Genomic DNA, 19,480 nt, shown 5'->3' on the forward strand with positions numbered 1-19,480 from the left:
TAGTTATTTCCCCCCCATAAAATAACATTGAAATTCATGTTATGTTTATTAACATAACCAGAGCTGCTCTGAACCTAGATCATCTCCATCTACAATCAGATTCATCTAAGAGTCCTAGATCTATTTTTTTTCCCCCCACAGGGAACACCCAGTTTATATTGTTTACCTATCAAAAAGATTTTGAGGCTGAACCGTTTAATCTTTTAGTTTACTGGGTATTTTGAGTAGTAACTTCCTAAGCAGCAATAGCGACCTTCCTTACTCCTCCAAATCCCTCTGCAGCAACACCCCTTCCCATACACTGGCCTGGAGACCATAACTTGCATTTATTTCCTTGTTCTACGTTGCTCTTCCTCATTATCTTTCCCTGCAATACAAAAGTCCTGAGGAAAATTCCTCCTCCTCCTCCTTCCTTTCTAGCACTGGTTTAAAAACATACTTCATCCTGTAAGACTAAAATGTAATTTATACAATACTACTATATTTTGAGAAGAAATGGTCTTAAGTGATATTCAGAAACCTCAACCCGAGCTGAAGGCATTGCTGGTCCCCACCTGCCTGCGCCCTCCCCCCAGCACCGCACGCATCTGCTGCTTCCTCCCCTCCCACTTTCAGGATGATGCTTTTGCACTCGTGAGCTCCCAGCACCTACTGCCACTTTCCCAGAAGTCAGCTAAGGCAGTCTGCCCTCTGACTCTGCCTGGAAAAGTCCTAGCCGTAATTTCTAACACATGGATTAAGCAACAAAAATCTTTTTTTAAAAGAAAAATGCATCCAGAGAGAAAAAACATACACAGTAACCTTAAAATCCTACGTTCCTGCAACCCAGGACAAATCCCAACAAGGGTCTCGAGAATTAAGGTGGGTAATAGTTACAGCCTTTGTCAGTGAAAGTTTTATTCCGAGTAGTTGTTGGTTTATTTAATTACCTTTCCACAAAAAACAGTGGACAGATAATCATTTGTCACCCTCATGTCCCTTACCATCGTTTCCTTGTGTCTTTTTCCAGGCAGAAGGTCTTCACAGTTAAGTAGAAAATTCCTTGTTTCTCAGAATGCAAGAATCTTTCTGCCCAGGGACCTCATGGGCACAACTTACCTTTTGGGAGGCTGGAGCGCAGGCAGAGGAAGAAGGGAGAGAACTTTTAATGTTGCTATCAATTCCAGAAAAGAAGATCTTACACAACACTGACTATCCAATAATCAGTTTTTAGCTCTGGTAACTTCCATTATACAGCAGGGTTTAAGCATTTACCTGGCTCTGAATTCTATTCTGCAAGTGCAGTTTCAGGAAAGTAACTGATGCAACAAAACAGAAGGAAAAAAAAATATGCAAACTATTCCATTTTCGCACATAAAGAACAATACCTTAAGTGTGTTATGGCCAACAAAAGCCCTCAAATCCAGACATCTTTCCCCACCCAATAGTTGCAATTCTGCAAGAGATTTCTAAGCACATCTATCAGCCAAGCTGATGAACTACACACTCTAAGAAAATTCCAGAAAAGCAGTAGGTTTTGGGGACAGAATCAGTTTCATTCACTTGTTGAAATGACATTCTAGTTTTGTTTGTAGCATTAATAAGTTACTTCAACTAAAAATACACATTTAGAAATTTCATATTGTCAAGCACTTCAACATAAATAATTAACTGTTAGCAGACAATCAGCAGTTCAGAACTCCCATTTAAAGTACATACATCTAATGTCAAGTTACTGAAGGTCTTCCCCTAAATAAAACAATTCTGTTTTCTCGTTTTATGCTACTTATGTCTCCATGTACAGTGACATTAAACAAAACTAAAAACATTTGGATAAGAAAGGGTTCTTCTAACATTTTGTAGCATGAAAAGCACAATTTCTTCCATGCAGTATTATTTAAGTTCACAAGTGTGGCAGTGTGCCCACGACAAGTGTGGTCAAAGGCAAGAAAAACAAGAACTATTTCACGGATACATGTTTGCTTCCCATAATATCGTGGAATATCTTAGAAGTTACCAGGAAATAAATTTGTGTAGACTTCATTATTATTAATCAAAGTAGCTTAAGTGCTCTCCTCACCATTCTTCTGCCTCAAGTGTCATCAGGAAGTTAAGACATTAAGACTTGTCTCCTAAAACCATGACGACACACAGCACGTGCGTAACACTTTCTTAGCTTTTATTGAGTGGTAATTTTTTTTAGAAAAACAAAATCCTTTGTACAAAATACATCGTCTCAAAAACTGACAGCTTTAGATAAATGTTTTGACTCAAATGCAATATAGACTATATTTTAGAACAGAAGAGAAAGGTTTATTTTAACTATTAGCATAAATACAAGAACTTACAAAGTTTTAAAGGAATACTATCCACAAAACACATTGAAAGATTCAGATGTGCCTTTGCAATGAGGTCAGTCTGAAAAGTGAACAGCTACACAGTAGAGGGACAAATGTTAGGAATTCCAAATCCAGCAACTGGAAGAAATTCAGGAGCACACGACTCAGCTGAGTCCCACATCAACACTGTCTGTCTTGCTCAGGGGTGACTCCTGACTTACCGCATAATAAAACTTCCATAGCAAGCACTCCTTTCTCAATAGCTCTGTGCTTCAAACTAATAGTGATTAACATCTGTTAAGAGACTTCACCCAGATTCAAGACAAGGCAGCACTTGATGTTGCCAAGGAACCTTACACGTGCTCTCTGGGAACTGATCAAGAGTGCAAATCTCATTAATGTGATCATACTCTTCATTCAACAAGGCAGAACAATATCTAAGTCAGGAACCTGCACATAACTCAGTATTTCCTGCTGAAACAGGACTGCAAATTGTTCAGGTTCCTTCCAGGAAAAAATACAAGTTCTATTGCTGAGCACATTGTGTTTCAGGAGTTGGCTTAGAAGATACATATAATGTTGTATATTTTTTCTTTTCTGTTTTCTTCTCAGTCATGATTTTATTTTCTTTCTTCTCTTCGTTATCCGTAGTTTCAAAGCTGGATTCAGCTGTTAACCTACAGGCAAAGCAACCATTCTAAATACATATTTAGTTAATAAAAAACAGGAATGAAAGAAGAGTTTTAAGCAAAAATCAACAAGCCCGCTGTCATACAGGAGCATCCACATGGAAAGACAGAGCAAGCAAGCAGTGTTTAAGAATAAAATGAGACTCAAACAAAGGATTGTTTTTATCAGTCCTACTCACATTGCATCAGTTAAAGTATAGCCTTTCCCTGCCCTCACCCCCACCTTATCTGCTGAAATGGTTGGTAAAAAGGAGTTTCAACCTTTCAAAATGTGTTAAGTCCTCGGGATCAGCCCTTAAAGAAAGCAGTGACTGCTCTGCACATAGATGAGATCGAGTCCACAAAAGCACAACTCCAAGCGAAGCCCCAGCACCATAACACAAGCATAATGAAGTCAAGCATTTTGCTTTAACACAACCAAAAAGAAGGACTACACTTAAAGCAATACATACTACATGCTAGTTTCCAACCTAGCTCTGCACTGCTACTGCCTTTACCTTAACGCCTGGAAAACTGTAAAGTTGTTGGAAAAAACTTATTTTCAGGCTCTAAATTACACAATTTGTCCACTGACATGTTTTAATTCCACGAGGGATACAGATGGGAATACAATATTATTGCCACGTTGCTGTTAAAGAGGTAAGTTAAAACAAGATTTAGACATCTGAGCACAATCAGATGTTTTGAGTATTTAAGAGTTATTTAGTAAGCATTAAAATGCATCATTAGAACAAATTGATAAATAGTGGTATTTACTTAACCAAATCACCACAACCAGTTGGCTATTGCACATTATTATTTCCACAGGAAAACTAATTATGGAAAATTAAGTTGCAAATTAAGCATCACTTCACATACCAACACAAATTTTCTGCCAATTCACCACCACACCTGTTAAAGCAACTCTCACTGGATCTCAAGTGGTCTCAAGAGCTTCTAGTGAGCAACCCACAACCATCTCCAGCTGCCATCAGTGATGGGTTTCCAAACACCGAGAGCTGCTGCTATTCTTGTTGGAGATTCATTTGCAATATAGAGATGCAGCTGCAGATGAGGGCTACGAAAGGAGCTGTAGTGAAATTGTTTAGGGAAATTTAGCTATAGATCACCCAGCCCCCCCAGTCTATCTTTACACACAAATATATCCAATAGACTCCTATAACCCATGGCCAGCAATCTGCATATTATTTCCTATCAGCACTTTCTCAGGAGACTTTCAGAGAAATCCACTTTGCTGTGGATTTCAGGGAAATGAATGGATCAAAAAGAGATCCATTAACATTAAACATGTCCACTTAAAAAAAAATGCTTGTGAAACTATGACATGATTCTATCCAGCTTTGACTACATCGACTCCAAAAATGAGATGTAATGGGAGGTTCCTTCTACCCATTTAAGGAAGGTAACTAGTCTCATCAGATGGAGCTTTACTTCCTGAGGATGAATGCTGTGTCTACAACCCCAATGAGGGTATTAGTTATCCAGATCTCCTGCTGAGCCAAATGCCTACAGGCGTTTCCTCTTCCAACAGTCCAAATGAGGTAGATTTGGCAGCGTAATCCAACTACATAATTTAGAAGAGCAAATAAGCTTTTCAGCAGGCAAGCCCTTCTTTAGGTCAAACTAAAGCAGACAACCTCAAATCTAAAAGCAAACTACATTGGGCAGCAAGGGCTGGAAAATGCTATTTCTGTTTCAGCAGTAAAGAAAAGCATTTCAAGACAGAAGTGTATCTTTCTATTGACCAGTTGGCCTAAAAGAAGGTATCACTACCTACAACCCTTGCATTGCCTGAATTACAATAGCAATTAACAATTAATAATGATTGCTTAAATAGTGTAATCTGTCATCTTAAATACGATGTTCTCAGCGCTCACATACCATGAGCTAATTGATACCATCACCTCATAAAGTATTCCAGTGTTTACTTGCTTTAAACCTTTCTAAGCACACACACACACACACACACAGTGCGGACATAATAATACGCTACGAGTTCAAAGTTACCCAGCTTTACCTTGCTAAATCCCATTAGCAAGCAAGACTCTTCGGCCAAGGGCACCTCTCACCCACACAAGTACACACTATTCACTTCTGACCACTTCTTCACCACATCCTAAATTAAGCTGACAAAGCTTTTCCAACACCATTTTCTAGAAATGAAGTTGCAATCCTTTCCCAGTTACTAGGGCTCTTTTCACTGCCACATTCCATGGACCAACAGTGACAGAGCCAGACTAATGACTGCACAAGAACTGCTCCAGTTAGAAAACCAACCCCCAATGACCACAACAGCTTTTCCAGCCAGAGCATCACATTTTACTTAACAGGCAGTGAAACGCTGACAATCATCCACCGTGCACATGCCAGTTATTTTCTCGTGTCCCAAACTCTGCATTTTCACATTCCCACTCAAGTTGCCAATCTCTCCTGTGCCTTTGCATTTAGCTGTATCCCTACACAGGGTCTGGCCACATCCATCACACAACAGTCCAGGGATTCTTTTAGTGTTTAGAAACCCAACCTCTCAAATGCTCAGATTTTATCATGACTTCATAATAAATCCTAACAGATTATTTAAGTAAATCCCCAATGTTATCTTAATAACATTATTAACTGGGGACTTAGTAGTTCATTAACAATCAGAAACAGAACCTTCTGCCTGGATTTGGCTTTTACAGGTTTATACTACCACGGAAAAACTTAAAAGCTCACATGGAGTTTTGTGGCAGGTTTTTTCTGTTGTGTTGGTGATTTTTATTTTTTATTATCTATCAATTCATGTTTTATTACTTATTTGAACAGCAATGAGTGCAAGATGAGAAGCCTCCCTCTGAAGCATGACTTCATCTTCCTCTTCCACCTTTCCCACTTGCTCTGCTTTCAAACGTCAATCCCATCAAACCATTTCCTCCCCTCACCCTCTCTCTGGCAAGTTTACCCCTTCAGTTCACAAACGGCTTCCAACAAGTTCCTGTTGGCAGAGACTGTATCTTCCTTTCCAAAAGGAATACAAGAAACACAGTTAAACTTTTCACACCCAGGTTACATGCTCTCTGTTCCTCTGTGTACACAACACCATCAAAATGCAACATCACCCTATTTGTCCTCTCAACTTTCACCACGTTCCTGATCTTTCCTCCTTCAGCAACAGCCCCTGCATATTTTCCCAGAGCTACTTCAACTGCTATTCCTGCCGTATTCTTTTCAGACTATTTCAGGAGATTGTACTGTTTAGTTACTTTAAACCAGTTAATTGCATCCAATGCAACCTTGAATAATTGATCCAAGAGTCAAAACATCAATCCAATTACTTCTGAAAGCCATTAGTTTTGGATTTATCGTACAGATTGCCATGTGTTAAGCCTTCCTCCATCCCTGATGGAGTTCTAGACTCAATAAACTATTTTTACTGGCAGACATTAGCGAGTAGACTGTCACAGATTTTTTTTTCCCTTCCCTCTCCCCCAGCATTGAAGATGTGTGTAATAAGATTACGAACAGAAAAAAGCACCAGCAGGAAAAAAAACCACATCAGCATTCTTTTTACCAAGACAAAAAGTTGGAGCTAATTACTGTACTGAGTTACTTTACCACCTATCAAAAATTAACTTAAATTCTCAATTCAGAGGAAAAACTTGATCTCAGTTTAGCAGTTGTGTTTCTAGTTATCGTGCATCCAGATTATGGAAGTCAATTGTCTGACAACACAGATAGCATAATTAATTGTCTATTATCTTGTACAACACAAAGTTTGTTAACCCAATTCAGTTTAAAAACTACTTAATTTAAATATTTTTTAGGCTTTTAGCTGCATCTGAAAATTGACGAGGGCTGGAATTAAGTGTCAAGTGAAAATGAAGCACGATACCTATTGCCTTTGCTACTTTGATATATCAGAGAGTTGTGTGGCAGCTTTGAAGGGACCAAGAAAGCAGTCCTGTTTCTGAGGAGAGCAAACTAGGTGAGCTGTAACGCCATCTGCACACCTTCAGCATCGCCAAGGGGAAAAGTATGTCAAAGATGGTTATGGTTTCAAGAGTCTTTTTCATGAGTCATCATTTTAGTCTTTCTAAAAGGTACGAAGAGGTTCAATGTAGGCAGCCGGAGCTGAGGAATTACACTGCATGCAATACTGAGGAAATAGATAAAGAAGTGGATAGCACAGTTCATGCAGCGAAAGAAAAGAGACGCAAGTCTGTGCTGATTGCCTTGACCATAGACAGAAGCTGACACTGACCTGGAGGCAGCTGAAGTTAAGGAACTATTTCCACTTCTGCTACACGAAGTAAAGGCATCATGATTCTCATCTTTAATCTTAACTCTCTTTCTTTCTCTTACAGGTTCAATGACTTTCTGCATTGCTTGAAGACCTATGTTCATTGGCGGTGCTTCAAGAGCTTGCTTTTTTGGAGAAGTACCACTTTGCTCCAAGTCCCTGGAAGTCATCTTAGTTTCTTCCTTACTTGGCAATTCAGTGAGAGCATCTTCTTTTACTGAAGTATTTTTACTGTCCAGGTATTCACAAGTAGCATCCACTGGAATCTTCTCCTTCTTCTTTTTAATTTTTGTGCCTTTAAGTAATTCTAAGAAAAAAGGAATACACTTCCTGTATGCAAGTGAAGCTGGAGGTGGCTTGTTCACCAATATAATGAAACTAATTAAGGAACATTTCACATGACTAAAGACCTTGGAATAATAATAAGACAACTTATATCCCTTAAAGAACGCCTTTTCATATAATCTGCTGTCAGCATCCCAAGTTAGCTTGAAAGAGAGACAAAAATCTTTCTTTCCATCCACTCTACCTTTTTCCCAAGGTTTTTAACTAGATGCTCCGAACTACATGAATAAGCTCAATTATTTTGTTCCCATTTTGGAGGCTGCCTACGTAAGCTTCCACAACTTAGACCTTAAAATTAGATTCTTAGGGTACAGACAAGTACCAGAACCAAAATCCACCCATCTGCCTCCCCATTCACCTTCCTCCACAGGCTACAACTCCCTTGGTTCTGCACATGGCCAGGTATCGGCCGTTTTCCAGCTGGGCCTCTGTTGCCAAAACTTAATCCTTATTACCTTGAGCTACTAAAAAGTTTTTCCTCTAAATGCTTTGCACTTATTACAAAGCTCGTATCAGCTGCCTACATTCAGAAAGCTGATATTTTTCATCAGCAGAGAGATGCTGCTACCATTATAAAAAGCACCTCCTGAGAATTTGTTCCCACCTCCTTTGCTGTGGTGATCTCGCCATACTCTGTAAAGCCTCTCAACACCAGAATTTGTACCCCTTAGTCTTTTGAAATGATGCAACTATACACATTGAAGTAAGGGCCTTCACCAAAGTAGGGCCTTACCATTTCAGTTCAGCAGTTTTTTGACCAGGTTATTATCAAAAAGGCAGCCATTTACACATTAGTTGATAACTGGAACTAACCCAATGCCTTCCTGTTTAATGTCATTCAACTTGAAGGCTGAGAAGATCAGGTATTTATTCCTCCCCCCCCCCCCCCCGTATGGAAAAGTAAAATTTACCTTCAGGTTCGTATTTCATTTTTAGCTCATCCAGCGTAACTCGCAAGTTCATATTCTCACTCTGACAAGTTTGCAAATGTCTCTCATTTGTGAAGAGTTTCCTTTCCACTTCCAGAGCCCTTTGGCTCTCGTGCAGAGCTTTCATCCTCTGCAAGGATAGTTCATTTTTCAAGGTTTCAATTTCCTTACTGGGGTGGGAGGAAAAAAAAAAAAAACAGTTACTCAGACTTGGGTTTTTTTGTTTGGGTTTGGGGTTTTTTGTTTGGTTTGGTTTTTTTTAGTAAAGCAGCAGATACAAAGTCAACTAAGAATTCAGAGACCGCACAAAATCTGTGTTACTACACAAGTAGGAATCAGAGACCAAGAGACCTCTTCCACTACAATGAAAGTTTTCACTTGAACTTGACATAGAGCAGCGAGTCCAGCTACCAGAGACAGAGTGCTTGTTAAAACCAAAGCTGTATGCTGAACAACGCACATATGCATACGTAACTGGTGTGAAAAACCTTCTCTAACTTACTAATTGACTATTTCATTGGGGTTTTTCTAGCCTGTATATAAACGAATGTAACTACTTGTATAACTGACAATAGAAGCTTTACACAAAGATCTTATTCTAAATGACCCACGTAAAACTAACTGTGTTAATACTAAGTGAATGTCCCTGCCTCTATTTTAGAGGCCATTAACTTCCACGTCATAAGCACTGAATCACTGTCCCTCAGCAATCCTAAGGGACTTGGGTCACACCAGCTTTTCATAACAGCAACAACCCTGAGGTGACAGACTTCTCCAGAATTCCCAGAGCAGACCATTGCCTCCTGCTGGAAGTGCAGCAGTTCCATCTGAGGGCTCAAAAGGGGTCCTGAGGCCAAACACCATGGAGTTTCTGATTGATAGATAGATAGGGAATTCACTAGCCAAAGAACACATCTCAACTAAATAGTCCAGTAAAACATTCCAAGTGTTATTATCTTTTTAGAATAGAAATAAATATATACAGCCTATAGTCTTTAAGAAGCTTCATACAGTCCCCTTACAAGTCAAAAAAAAAAAAAATGGAGAAAAAATATGAAACACAATGGAAAGACTTAACGGTGTCAGTGATAACTGTAGCATTTTTACCAGTCTAGGCAGTATGGAGAAGGTAACACTGTAGGACACTTAGAGAAGTCACAGGGAAAGGATCAAGTGAAACTATAGATTAACAGAGAAATGGAGAAAGAGCATTTACCCTATGGAATCTCCTATGTCAAGTGAAGGATATTAATTATTCTTTACACAAACTAGAGCCAAAGAAAGATTCAATTGTCTCAGGAAGGCAAAATTTTAACCCCCACTAGCTGACTAAAAATATCTTGACATTTCCCAAGCATGTAGACCCCTAACTTTCTCCTGTTTCACTTAAAAGCCCACTCACTGTCAGAATTGCAAATTGCAGTTGATCTGCATAGGAACCAAGAACAGAAACATGACAAAACTGGAAGAGATACTAGGGAAAATCTACTAGACATAGTAAAACTTTCCCAGGAGTACTGCTTAGGTCGAGTCAGATATTCTTATCTGTAAATACTACAATTCAGATATTCTGACAACTAAAGCTGCAACAACAGTTATCTATTCTGTTGGGATCAGCTGCTGAGGGAAGAGATCAGCTAACTGTAGATAGAGCTTTAACACACAGCATCACAACGCAAGGCAAAGCAGAGAGGATCCTCACAGGGGTCTAAGATGGCAGCTTAAGCAAAACAGCTGTCCTAACAAACTACCCATCTCCAATACTGATATTAGAAGAAATTTTATGGGGACAAATGAGTAAAAATTGAAATTGCAAATAAACCCATTAAGTAATATAACAGGGATGTCAATTTGTCTCAGTTCTTGATAAAAACCTTCACTATAAGGAATATTTCCCATACCACCATTAAATCAGGATGACTGACTCGCCCTCACGTTACAGAAAGAAAATTTCTCAAGAAACCAACCCTATTCAATCATTTTAGTCACTCAAATCTTTAGCTCTAAAGGTCAGACTTTACTAAAGGAGAATTCTTTTGCTACATCAGAAGGTTCTTTTCTTGTCCTTTAAGAAATTTGATTCATTTTTTTTCAAACCTACTTCTCCACAAATGCTCAGTAACACAAACTGTATCTTCAGTGTCAGTCATTAGCATCACTTGTGACATTTAAGCACTTTCCTCAAACCACATGATCAAGTATTCGACCAAAATGAAAGGATCCACTTCTGTGTTGCCAAATCATAACGCCGACATGAAAACAGCTGGCAGCTTTGCAGCATCCCCTTAACGTTATCTTGTAAATCAACTTCTGCTAACTAGTTCTCAACACTATTTACAAACAAGCTCCCATTCTATGGAAGTGTAGTCTAAATGAAGGAGTTAGGACTTATTCTTTCACTAAGATAGGGAGAAGAAAGAAAAATATGAATAAACCAAAAAAGAAAAAGCCAAGAAAGGAACCCAAAGAAAAGAAAAAACCCAGTGTGATCAGAGGACAGAGTACAAGCCTGCCCTTTTCTTTACATTCACTCCTGACAACCAACATTCCCATAGTACAAGAATTCAACAAGAAAAGAAAAAGCAATTGTCAAGACAAATTGAGTGGTAGTTTGGCTGACAGGAGTTGTGGTTTACTCTTATCCATTTAAGAACTACAGCCAAAGTAAGCAAAGACAGTGCCTTCGGTATAACTTGGAGTTCTAGGATAAAGCAGTAGCACTAGTAGCAACAGAAAGATGCTGACGTACCCTAGAAGTCAAATAGCACCACGACATCTCACTTGCTTTTTCATCCCATTTCCCTCCCCCCAGACTACTGTACCATATCCTAAAGATAATCCAATCCCCTAGCCTGGGTACGAAAGCACTGTCTTATCAGACCCTAAGGAAACCCTAGAGTATTACAGTAATGGTCATACCTTCATTCTGTGCAATTGTTCTCTAGTGAATGCATGCTGGTTTTGTAGTGACTGATATTTTATTTTCACACTGATCAGCTGTCGTTCCATTTCTGCCCTACGGTCCTCCACCTACAGAACATTGTTAACAATTATTACTATGAAAATTATCACACTTGTTGTCACTCGGATGATGAATTTTACAAGGAGATGTTGCTTAGCAATCGAGGTTGGTTCTGCAAATACTGCAAGGAACAGTACTTGAAAATACATGCTATTGTCATTAGCTCTGAGATGAAAGCGAGTAGACTGTGCTGTAGCAGCTGAAGCCCAATCAAAGTGCCACAGATTTTTGTTTTATTCCTTCAATATCGAAATAAGATAACATTTCATATGCTTCAGTGTTGCTGCAGAGTAGTTTTGTCCATTGGCATCAAAACAAATAGCTTAAAAAAATAAATAAAATATGTACCAACCCACTCCCTGGGTGTTGTCACAAAACAAAATAACTTCCTATGCATTTAACAGCAGCTGAACTCATATTCAAAAACTAAACCAAAAACCCTCCCAAATGCTCAAACATCCAGCCATTTTCAGCATGTTTTTAAAAGACAGCATTTATCAGTATGTGAAATATTAAAAGATGCTATCTTCTGCATTAAAGAACGTTCACCAGCTGAACAAAACTACTTAGAAATTCTACTGTAAGAAATAAACTACTTATAAAAAAATAAAAGTATTTCTCCTCTCCTCTGTACATTCTTAGATCTGTGGGATTGTACCTCAGCAAAGAGAGAATTGCCTTTACTTGTAGGGTCCAAAGATTGCTGCACTGCATGATCCAGCTGAACCTGAAGCTCTTGATTAGCTTCACGAGCTTTCTAGATTAAAGCAGAGAGGATATTAGTCATTTAAGCAGCTGATGCACTGTATATATGAGTTAATCAAATAGTTTACCTCTTTTTCATCTCCTAAGCCTTTAGCACAGATTATTTTTTACTGCTGTACTTTATGCACACAGTTCTAGTCAGTAGGAGAGAGTCAATTTTGTTTCACTAAAAGGCTTAATATTCCACCTGTTCTTTAGAACAAGAGCATTACTAAAACTTTTAAAGGAAAACGTTGATGTTTATCAATTGGATTAATGGTATTGAGACTCTTAGCCTTGCTGTGCTAGTCAGTCACAAATCCTCTACTCCCCACCACAAATTTTTCCAAGGCATTCAGCAGGAACTTCAAATAAAAATGAGAATTATATCAGTGACCTGTGAGAAGATACTGTTACAAGGCAGAATATTGCAATGCCAAGGATCTCCTTACAGAGCCTTTCACAAAAGACGGCCAATATAGAGAGTATTTAGCAACAGGAGACAGCAAACATGACTAGCCAATATCCTGTTTTTCTCCCTCCTCAGAACTCCTATCTCAAAACTGCTTGTATTTCACTGAAAAGCCAGCACAGCTCATGCAAACCACCATTGAATAAAGTTAGGAGAATACCTCTAATGCATTACAGTAAGAAACAACTTCTTTTTCCCTTTCTTCTTTTTCTCTCTGTAGACGCTCCAGCTGATTACGTAAGTTACAATTTATGAGTTCTAATTGTTCTTTACCATACTGCAGTTCATTCAGCTTTTCTTCAACATTGGCCTAAATAAAAAAAAAACAAGTAGAAAATAAAAAGTTTCTAAAACAATTTGAAGAAAAGCAGGCACAAGTGAACCAAACAGGTTTTAGCAATAATGACCTTTAATACACAATATTATCTTAAAGTAAAGGTTGTATTAAAGTCTTGTTATTAAGGCTATTATTTTTTCTGTGCATATTTTCTCAATAGCAAGTCAATCATGAGGTAGCAATATACACAAAGCATCTGAAAATAAATTAGTGAAAGTGCAGAGTTTTATCTTCAACAACCCTACATTCCTAATAACGAAGTACTAGTCACACACCTTCACACTTTCTAGTTCAGTGAGTTCTATCTGTAGATTGAGCATTTCTGAAGACATGGTCTCATGTACACGTTCAGACATCATTCGTAGCTCTTCTGATTTGGCAGCAATTATTTCCTTCTGATGATCCACTTTGTGTCTCAACTGCTTCTCTGAGAGTCGGGTTTCATCTAGTTCTGCTTTCAGGTCCTCCAACTTAAAGACAGTTGACAACTAAGTAGTACCATTTTATCATAAACTTTTGAAAAGCACAAGACCTTTTACTCTATTTTAATTACAGACAAAATAAGCTTTGAAATTTACTGTAATTCACAATGTAATGATGCAGATGTTTGTTAAAAAACCAACCACCCAAGCTTCTACATATTACAACTATTTATGAGATTTGCTTTGGTAATAACTGTGCCATTATGAGTAAAATACATACTCTTTAAAATGCTATTAGCAACATTTGAGCTGTACATTAGCTGCCAAACCTTGTTTTTAAGGTCACCGATTTCTTGTCCATAGAATCTGGCAAGCTGTTCTTTCTGTTTATCCAGTTGCACGTTTTGCTGTTGCTTAAGGGAATCATATTCAAAACTGAGGTTTTCCAACATTCGATTCTTGAGTTCAATTTCTCTCTGAAGAGTGTATTTTTCTTGTTCAAATTTCTGAAAGAAATAACATACTAATAAATCTACTTGTAATATGCATAAATGGTGCAAAATAATGTACCAAATACAGGCTCAGAACCAGGATGCTAAATGCCTCAAACTTGTAGCTCGTTCAACGTTTTGTTGCAGTCCCAATTAGGGAATTGTCATATTCATGTTTTAAGACAAAAAACCCAAACAAACCATAAGCTGCTATGAAATTTTACGACTTATTTGGTTGCCTAACATGCTCGTCTCCATGGAAACTGTGTATTTCTTTGCCCAAACATGAAGGATGTGGGCATCTTTTATGCAAGTTTAATGAAGAAATTTAGAGAGGGCTTACATGTCCTTTCTACCACCATGGAACCTGATTGATGTAGAAACTGTTACAGTCCATCAAGTGTTCCCCTACAGCAGAACAGGTCAGTTTGATGTTTAGCGAAGACATGTCAATTGTCTCCTGTTTCCTCAACCCTTCCAGACCACAGAATGACTTTTCAACCAGCTTCTCTCTATGACTGATTGTGTATGTTTGTTAATTACAAAGGGTTAAAGGGTTAAAAAGAGTTTACCCCCACCCTTGGAATCTAAGGTATCAATTGATGCGGTTCACACAAGCTTAGTTAATAACTTTGCTCCAGCCTATAACACAGGATTACAACCTATGGGTGCAGCTGGACAACACAGCAGCTACAGCCTCAGGTTGTCCACAGGAGAGGATGATCCTGCCCTGGCTTCCTTGTCACAGGAGCTTTCCAGCCACTTCTCTTGCACTAAGCTCACTAACAGCAGACTGATCAAATAAGTTATTAGTGGTCATTCGGAACAGCAGAGTGTTACAACTCTCCAGCTGCTAAAAAAAGCCAGAACCCTGCAACAGAATCACAAACATTTTTGCTCTATCACAAAAGAAGGGGTGGATGCAGAGATGGAAAATGAAAGACTAAATGAAGAGAAATGGTATATCTGAAGCATGGGCTGACTGAAAACAAACCAACATCAAAACTAAAGTGTTTATGAAAAGTGGAAGAGATTTTCCCACTTGGAATTTTCTTTAACAATTACTAAGAAGAAAACTGGTTGACTAAGTAATATATCTGTATTTCAACTCTACGCTACAGTCTGTTCTGAGCTATAAAGAAATGTACTAATAAATTCACTACAAAAGGAATCAATTTTACAGTTTCACTGCTAGCATTATTTATGCACCTCTAAGCTATAAAAGCTTGCAGGGAGAGCATAATATGAATAAATTGCTAAACATACCCAAAACACATGCTCTAAAAGAAATTTAGAATTACTTTATTTTGTATATTACTTTAGCACTTCCTATTCATTTTACATTAAAGACAATTAATCCTACATGGTACTAAACACGACACATAATTAGCTATGAAACCCTGTCCCAGTTAGATAAAATTATGCTCAATATCTTACAGCAGAGATTAAAAGCCCTCTCTACAAAAGCTACAAAGGTTTATTAAGATTAATCTAAACTCTAAAAGGCACTGAGAACACCCGTAACACTCAGAAAATAGTTAAAACAAAGTTCTCGACTGCTTTTATACTTGAAGCTTAAAACATCACCTCAGTCTTCTCAGTCAGCTCATGGCGTGCTTGATCCAGCTGATTTTGAACTTCACTTTGGGACTCCAGTAAATGCAAGCCATATTGTGCTGCCTTTCTTCGCTCGTTCTCTGCTTCCTTGAGTTGGTTTCTAAGATTTAAAATGGTCTCTGCCTCCATTTTTCTTCCTTCTGCTACTTCAACATTGCAAATACAAAACGATAAAAAAAAATATTGCAGTAAATTACAGTAGTTAATCTAAAAGAAGTTATGGGATTTCCTTTCTTAATCAGGATACAAAGATATATTTTTGCATTAATACAAGGATTAAAAAAAAAGGTAGCTCATGAAGAAACAGTCCCGTGAACAGTAAAATAATAGCTATTTCTCCATTAACATGCTTAACATCTTATTCCTGATTATATCTTAACAAATAGCGTACAGCAAAACCACCCCTGTGTAACCAGGCCAGTTTCCTAGCACACTAGAACCCCAGTTAAACTCGTATATAGATATCTTGCCATATACAAGAGAAGAATAGGAAATACTCTTGGAAAAAACACTTTTATGCACACCATATGGCTGAAAATATGTTCTGTGGTAGTATAAATAAAGCCACACTAAGTATAGCATTTCTTGTGTACAGAAATAACACTTGAGATTCATGTAGGCAGCTGTAGTAGGATAGTTTACTCCTAATAACATTACGTGTGGTACAGAAACAGATAAAGGTACCTGAAGGAAAGAGTCAAAAATAGAACCCCTGTTAAAATAGATGGAATTTTAACACAGGGATTTTTATTTATTTTAAGTGCTTAATGGAGTCTTTCATGACCTTTCCACTTTAAACTCAAGTCACTGCAGGTAACTTGTTAATAACCATGTCTTTCTCACATTTCAGAAAATTCATCCATTTCTATCTTGATATCATAACAGAAAACATAAGTAAAGGTGAATTTTGCAAAGCGTTAGTCAAAATAAATTCAAAGAAAATATTTATTTTTTAAAATATTTTGTAAGTCAAACTAACATCATAAGCTTGTATGACTGCCTGCTCCCAAATCTACTAAGTTCGCACACTGTAAAAAAATAAATCCTATTAAGACAGAAATTGCTAAGCAACTCAGACTTTTGAACAACAGAAGCCAAGAGTTCTCTCAGAAAGTACGCAGTAACAATCATACACAAATACAAAAACTCTGCAGTTGATTTTCCAAACTCTGGGTTCATAATTTTTATAATTTCAAGACTAAAGTAATTCTTCATTGAAAATCTTATTCTGTACTTTTTCTTTTTACAGAAACAATTTAGTTGTTGCCATTTCTTAGTGGCACATACATTATTCTTATGAACATTAGCGAGATGCTCGTCTTACTCAAGCAAATTTCACAGCTCAGTACAGGAGAGATTATTTTTACAAGTCCTTATTGGAATGTACACCCTTCACCTTTTTTTTTTTTTTTTAATTACAGAAACAATTTAGTTGTTGCCATTTCTTAGTGGCACATACATTATTCTTATGAACATTAGCGAGATGCTCGTCTTACTCAAGCAAATTTCACAGCTCAGTACAGGAGAGATTATTTTTACAAGTCCTTATTGGAATGTTCACCCTTCGCCTTTTTTTTTTTTTTTTCAAACTTTCATTCAACATGGATAACTCCTAGTGAAGTGACTCAACTTCCTATAAAGGGAAAAAGAAAAATTGAACATGCAAAAGTAGATCATGCCAACACTGTGCTGTTCCTTTCAGAGGTACAACATTGAAATTATCAGATTCTTTTTTTCACATTTCCCATCCCTTGTTGTTATTCAAGTTTAACACATACAAAGAGACTTTATCCTGCCAGGCTCTGAAATTTCAGTTTTTCACATCAAGCCACTGCAATGCCTGAAATACTAGTTTTGCACACTTATACTAAAATAAGCCAGTGAAAGACAGGAACCTGCATACCTATAACTAAGAATCAACAATATTATTCCTAGTGCAAGAACACGTACACTGAGTACAATGTAATCCTGAAACGTTTAACAGTAAGATGCAGCAATACAAGCATACAGCCAACCACTCCTGGTATGCTTTTGTATTAGCAAGGGGAAGGAATTAATCCTTATTCACTTTATAAAAAGGATTTTAAAAACAGCTTTATTTTCTCATCAAACAATATAGAGGCAACATAGCAGTTTGATTGCTCCTAGCTTAATAAATAAAATTTGAGAAACATTTTTAACTCACCTTCAGAAGTCCATTTAAGTTTTTCTTGACCTTATTCTTGTACCCCACCTTGAAAAGGAAAAAAAAGCAACAGTTGTCTAGTCCGGATGAGTATAAGCTGCGATTCTAGTGCAGTCCTTCACAGCAGTCCTTTTCTGAAAGGGCTTAACGCCTGTGGCTCTCTCATGAAAATGCAGATCACAAGCTAAAACCCCACAGAAATGCAAATCTTATTCAAATCTCATTTGAGGCAGCTGTCAAATAGTTTAGAAACAGCCAGATCAGGCAAAGTTGCCAAAGGATAGATGCTCTGCAATTGGTCTGCGGGGCAAGTAAACAGCCTACAACCAGGGTCACCTTCTTCTAGCAGACATGTAATTTTCAAGGGCTGTTTGAGGATTTTTGTCTTGCTCCCTCCTACTTCTTCACTCTCTTTTGCATGCTGTCCTCCAGTTTCACACACAACATCTTTGAGCCCTTAATAAATCATTTACTGGAGAATATAAAAAGAGATCTTAGGCTATTTTATAGTTAAAGTGTGGAAGAAAAGAGCAAGTTTTGCAATTCACACATCCCTTGTCGACTATTATGGAGAACAGGAAGTAAGCCTTTTGGAGCACAGCCATCCTCAACTTTTCATTGTCAATTCTGGATGATGCTACTCAGACAAGTCCAAGTAGTTTTGCTCCTAAACCTGTATAGTTACATAGGAAAGCAACTGCCTACAATTTAATATTATACATAAGGTTAAATAAATTACCCTGAAAGTAATGTTTGAGGATAAGTTAAATCAGTAGTAAGGTGAGCAGGTAGGAGGGGAAAGAACAAAAATCAGTCTCTGTTTATTCTACCAAGAGTTACAAAACTTAGCGCTAATTATCTTCAAACGTTTTGTGACAGATTCTGTACTGGGGGCTCCAGACCTTGGTTATTCACCCATATAAGCACTCCTTGATAAAAATGATAGGGTAAGAGATAAAAACAGCCCTCACCTGGCCTGCAAACTTTCTTTCTTCTGTTTGATAACTGTTGTTCTAGTTAAACTGCTATTCCCAATGGTCACACGCCTCTTCAAACCGACACAAGCAAACGACTCACCCCAGCACACGGCTCTTAAAAGTAACCCCGTCCACACGGTACACACTCAGGCAGTGACTTACAGCCGGGAAAGGCCCCCTACCCACGTTAAAAAGTGCAAAAAGGGCAGAGGAGGAGAGGTTTCCCCCCTCTCTCCCTCCCTAGAGACAGGGCCTCCCGGGGCCAGAGAAGAGAGAAAGGCCTTTCCCACTTGAGGCAACGGGACCCCATTGGCAGCGCGACCCCGGCCAGGGGAGGGGCCCAACAGCCACCAGTCGCATATACAACCACAGGAAAAGAGAGAAAAGAGACCGGGGCTCTCCTCCGCCCTCCCCAAACCCTTCGGCCCCGCTACCCGAGGCCGCCCTTGAGCAGACAAGGAGCACCGAAGCGACAGCCCCACAGACATTACAGCCCCCGCCCGCCGCTCGCGCTACCTCAGCCCCCCGGCCGCCCCGCGCCGCCGCCGCTCGCGCCGTTCAAACTCGCCTCCGTGACGCCGCCCTAAGTCTCGCGAGAACTGACGCCACCATTCCCCCCCCGCCTTTTTGTCTCTCCTCCTCCACCCGCTCCG

General features: G+C 38.5%; 1 protein-coding gene across 1 annotated transcript; it reads right to left on the reverse strand.

The window, feature by feature from the left end:
- Window positions 1-2,141: 2,141 nt before the first annotated feature.
- On the reverse strand, window positions 2,142-19,279 carry SPDL1 (spindle apparatus coiled-coil protein 1). The gene is made up of 11 exons (XM_014947735.1): window positions 18,822-19,279; window positions 17,851-17,898; window positions 15,636-15,808; window positions 13,887-14,063; window positions 13,411-13,605; window positions 12,959-13,108; window positions 12,241-12,339; window positions 11,480-11,590; window positions 8,543-8,726; window positions 7,248-7,593; window positions 2,142-2,995 (listed from the first exon to the last, which is right to left on the reverse strand). The coding sequence occupies exons 3-11, from the start codon at window positions 15,792-15,794 to the stop codon at window positions 2,845-2,847; spliced, it is 1,572 nt and encodes a 523-aa protein (XP_014803221.1). The 5' UTR covers window positions 15,795-15,808; window positions 17,851-17,898; window positions 18,822-19,279; the 3' UTR covers window positions 2,142-2,844.
- Between the last annotated feature and the right edge of the window lie 201 nt (window positions 19,280-19,480).

Source organism: Calidris pugnax, unplaced genomic scaffold (genome assembly GCF_001431845.1).
Source record: "Calidris pugnax isolate Ruff unplaced genomic scaffold, ASM143184v1 scaffold27, whole genome shotgun sequence".
Classification (NCBI taxonomy): domain Eukaryota; kingdom Metazoa; phylum Chordata; class Aves; order Charadriiformes; family Scolopacidae; genus Calidris; species Calidris pugnax.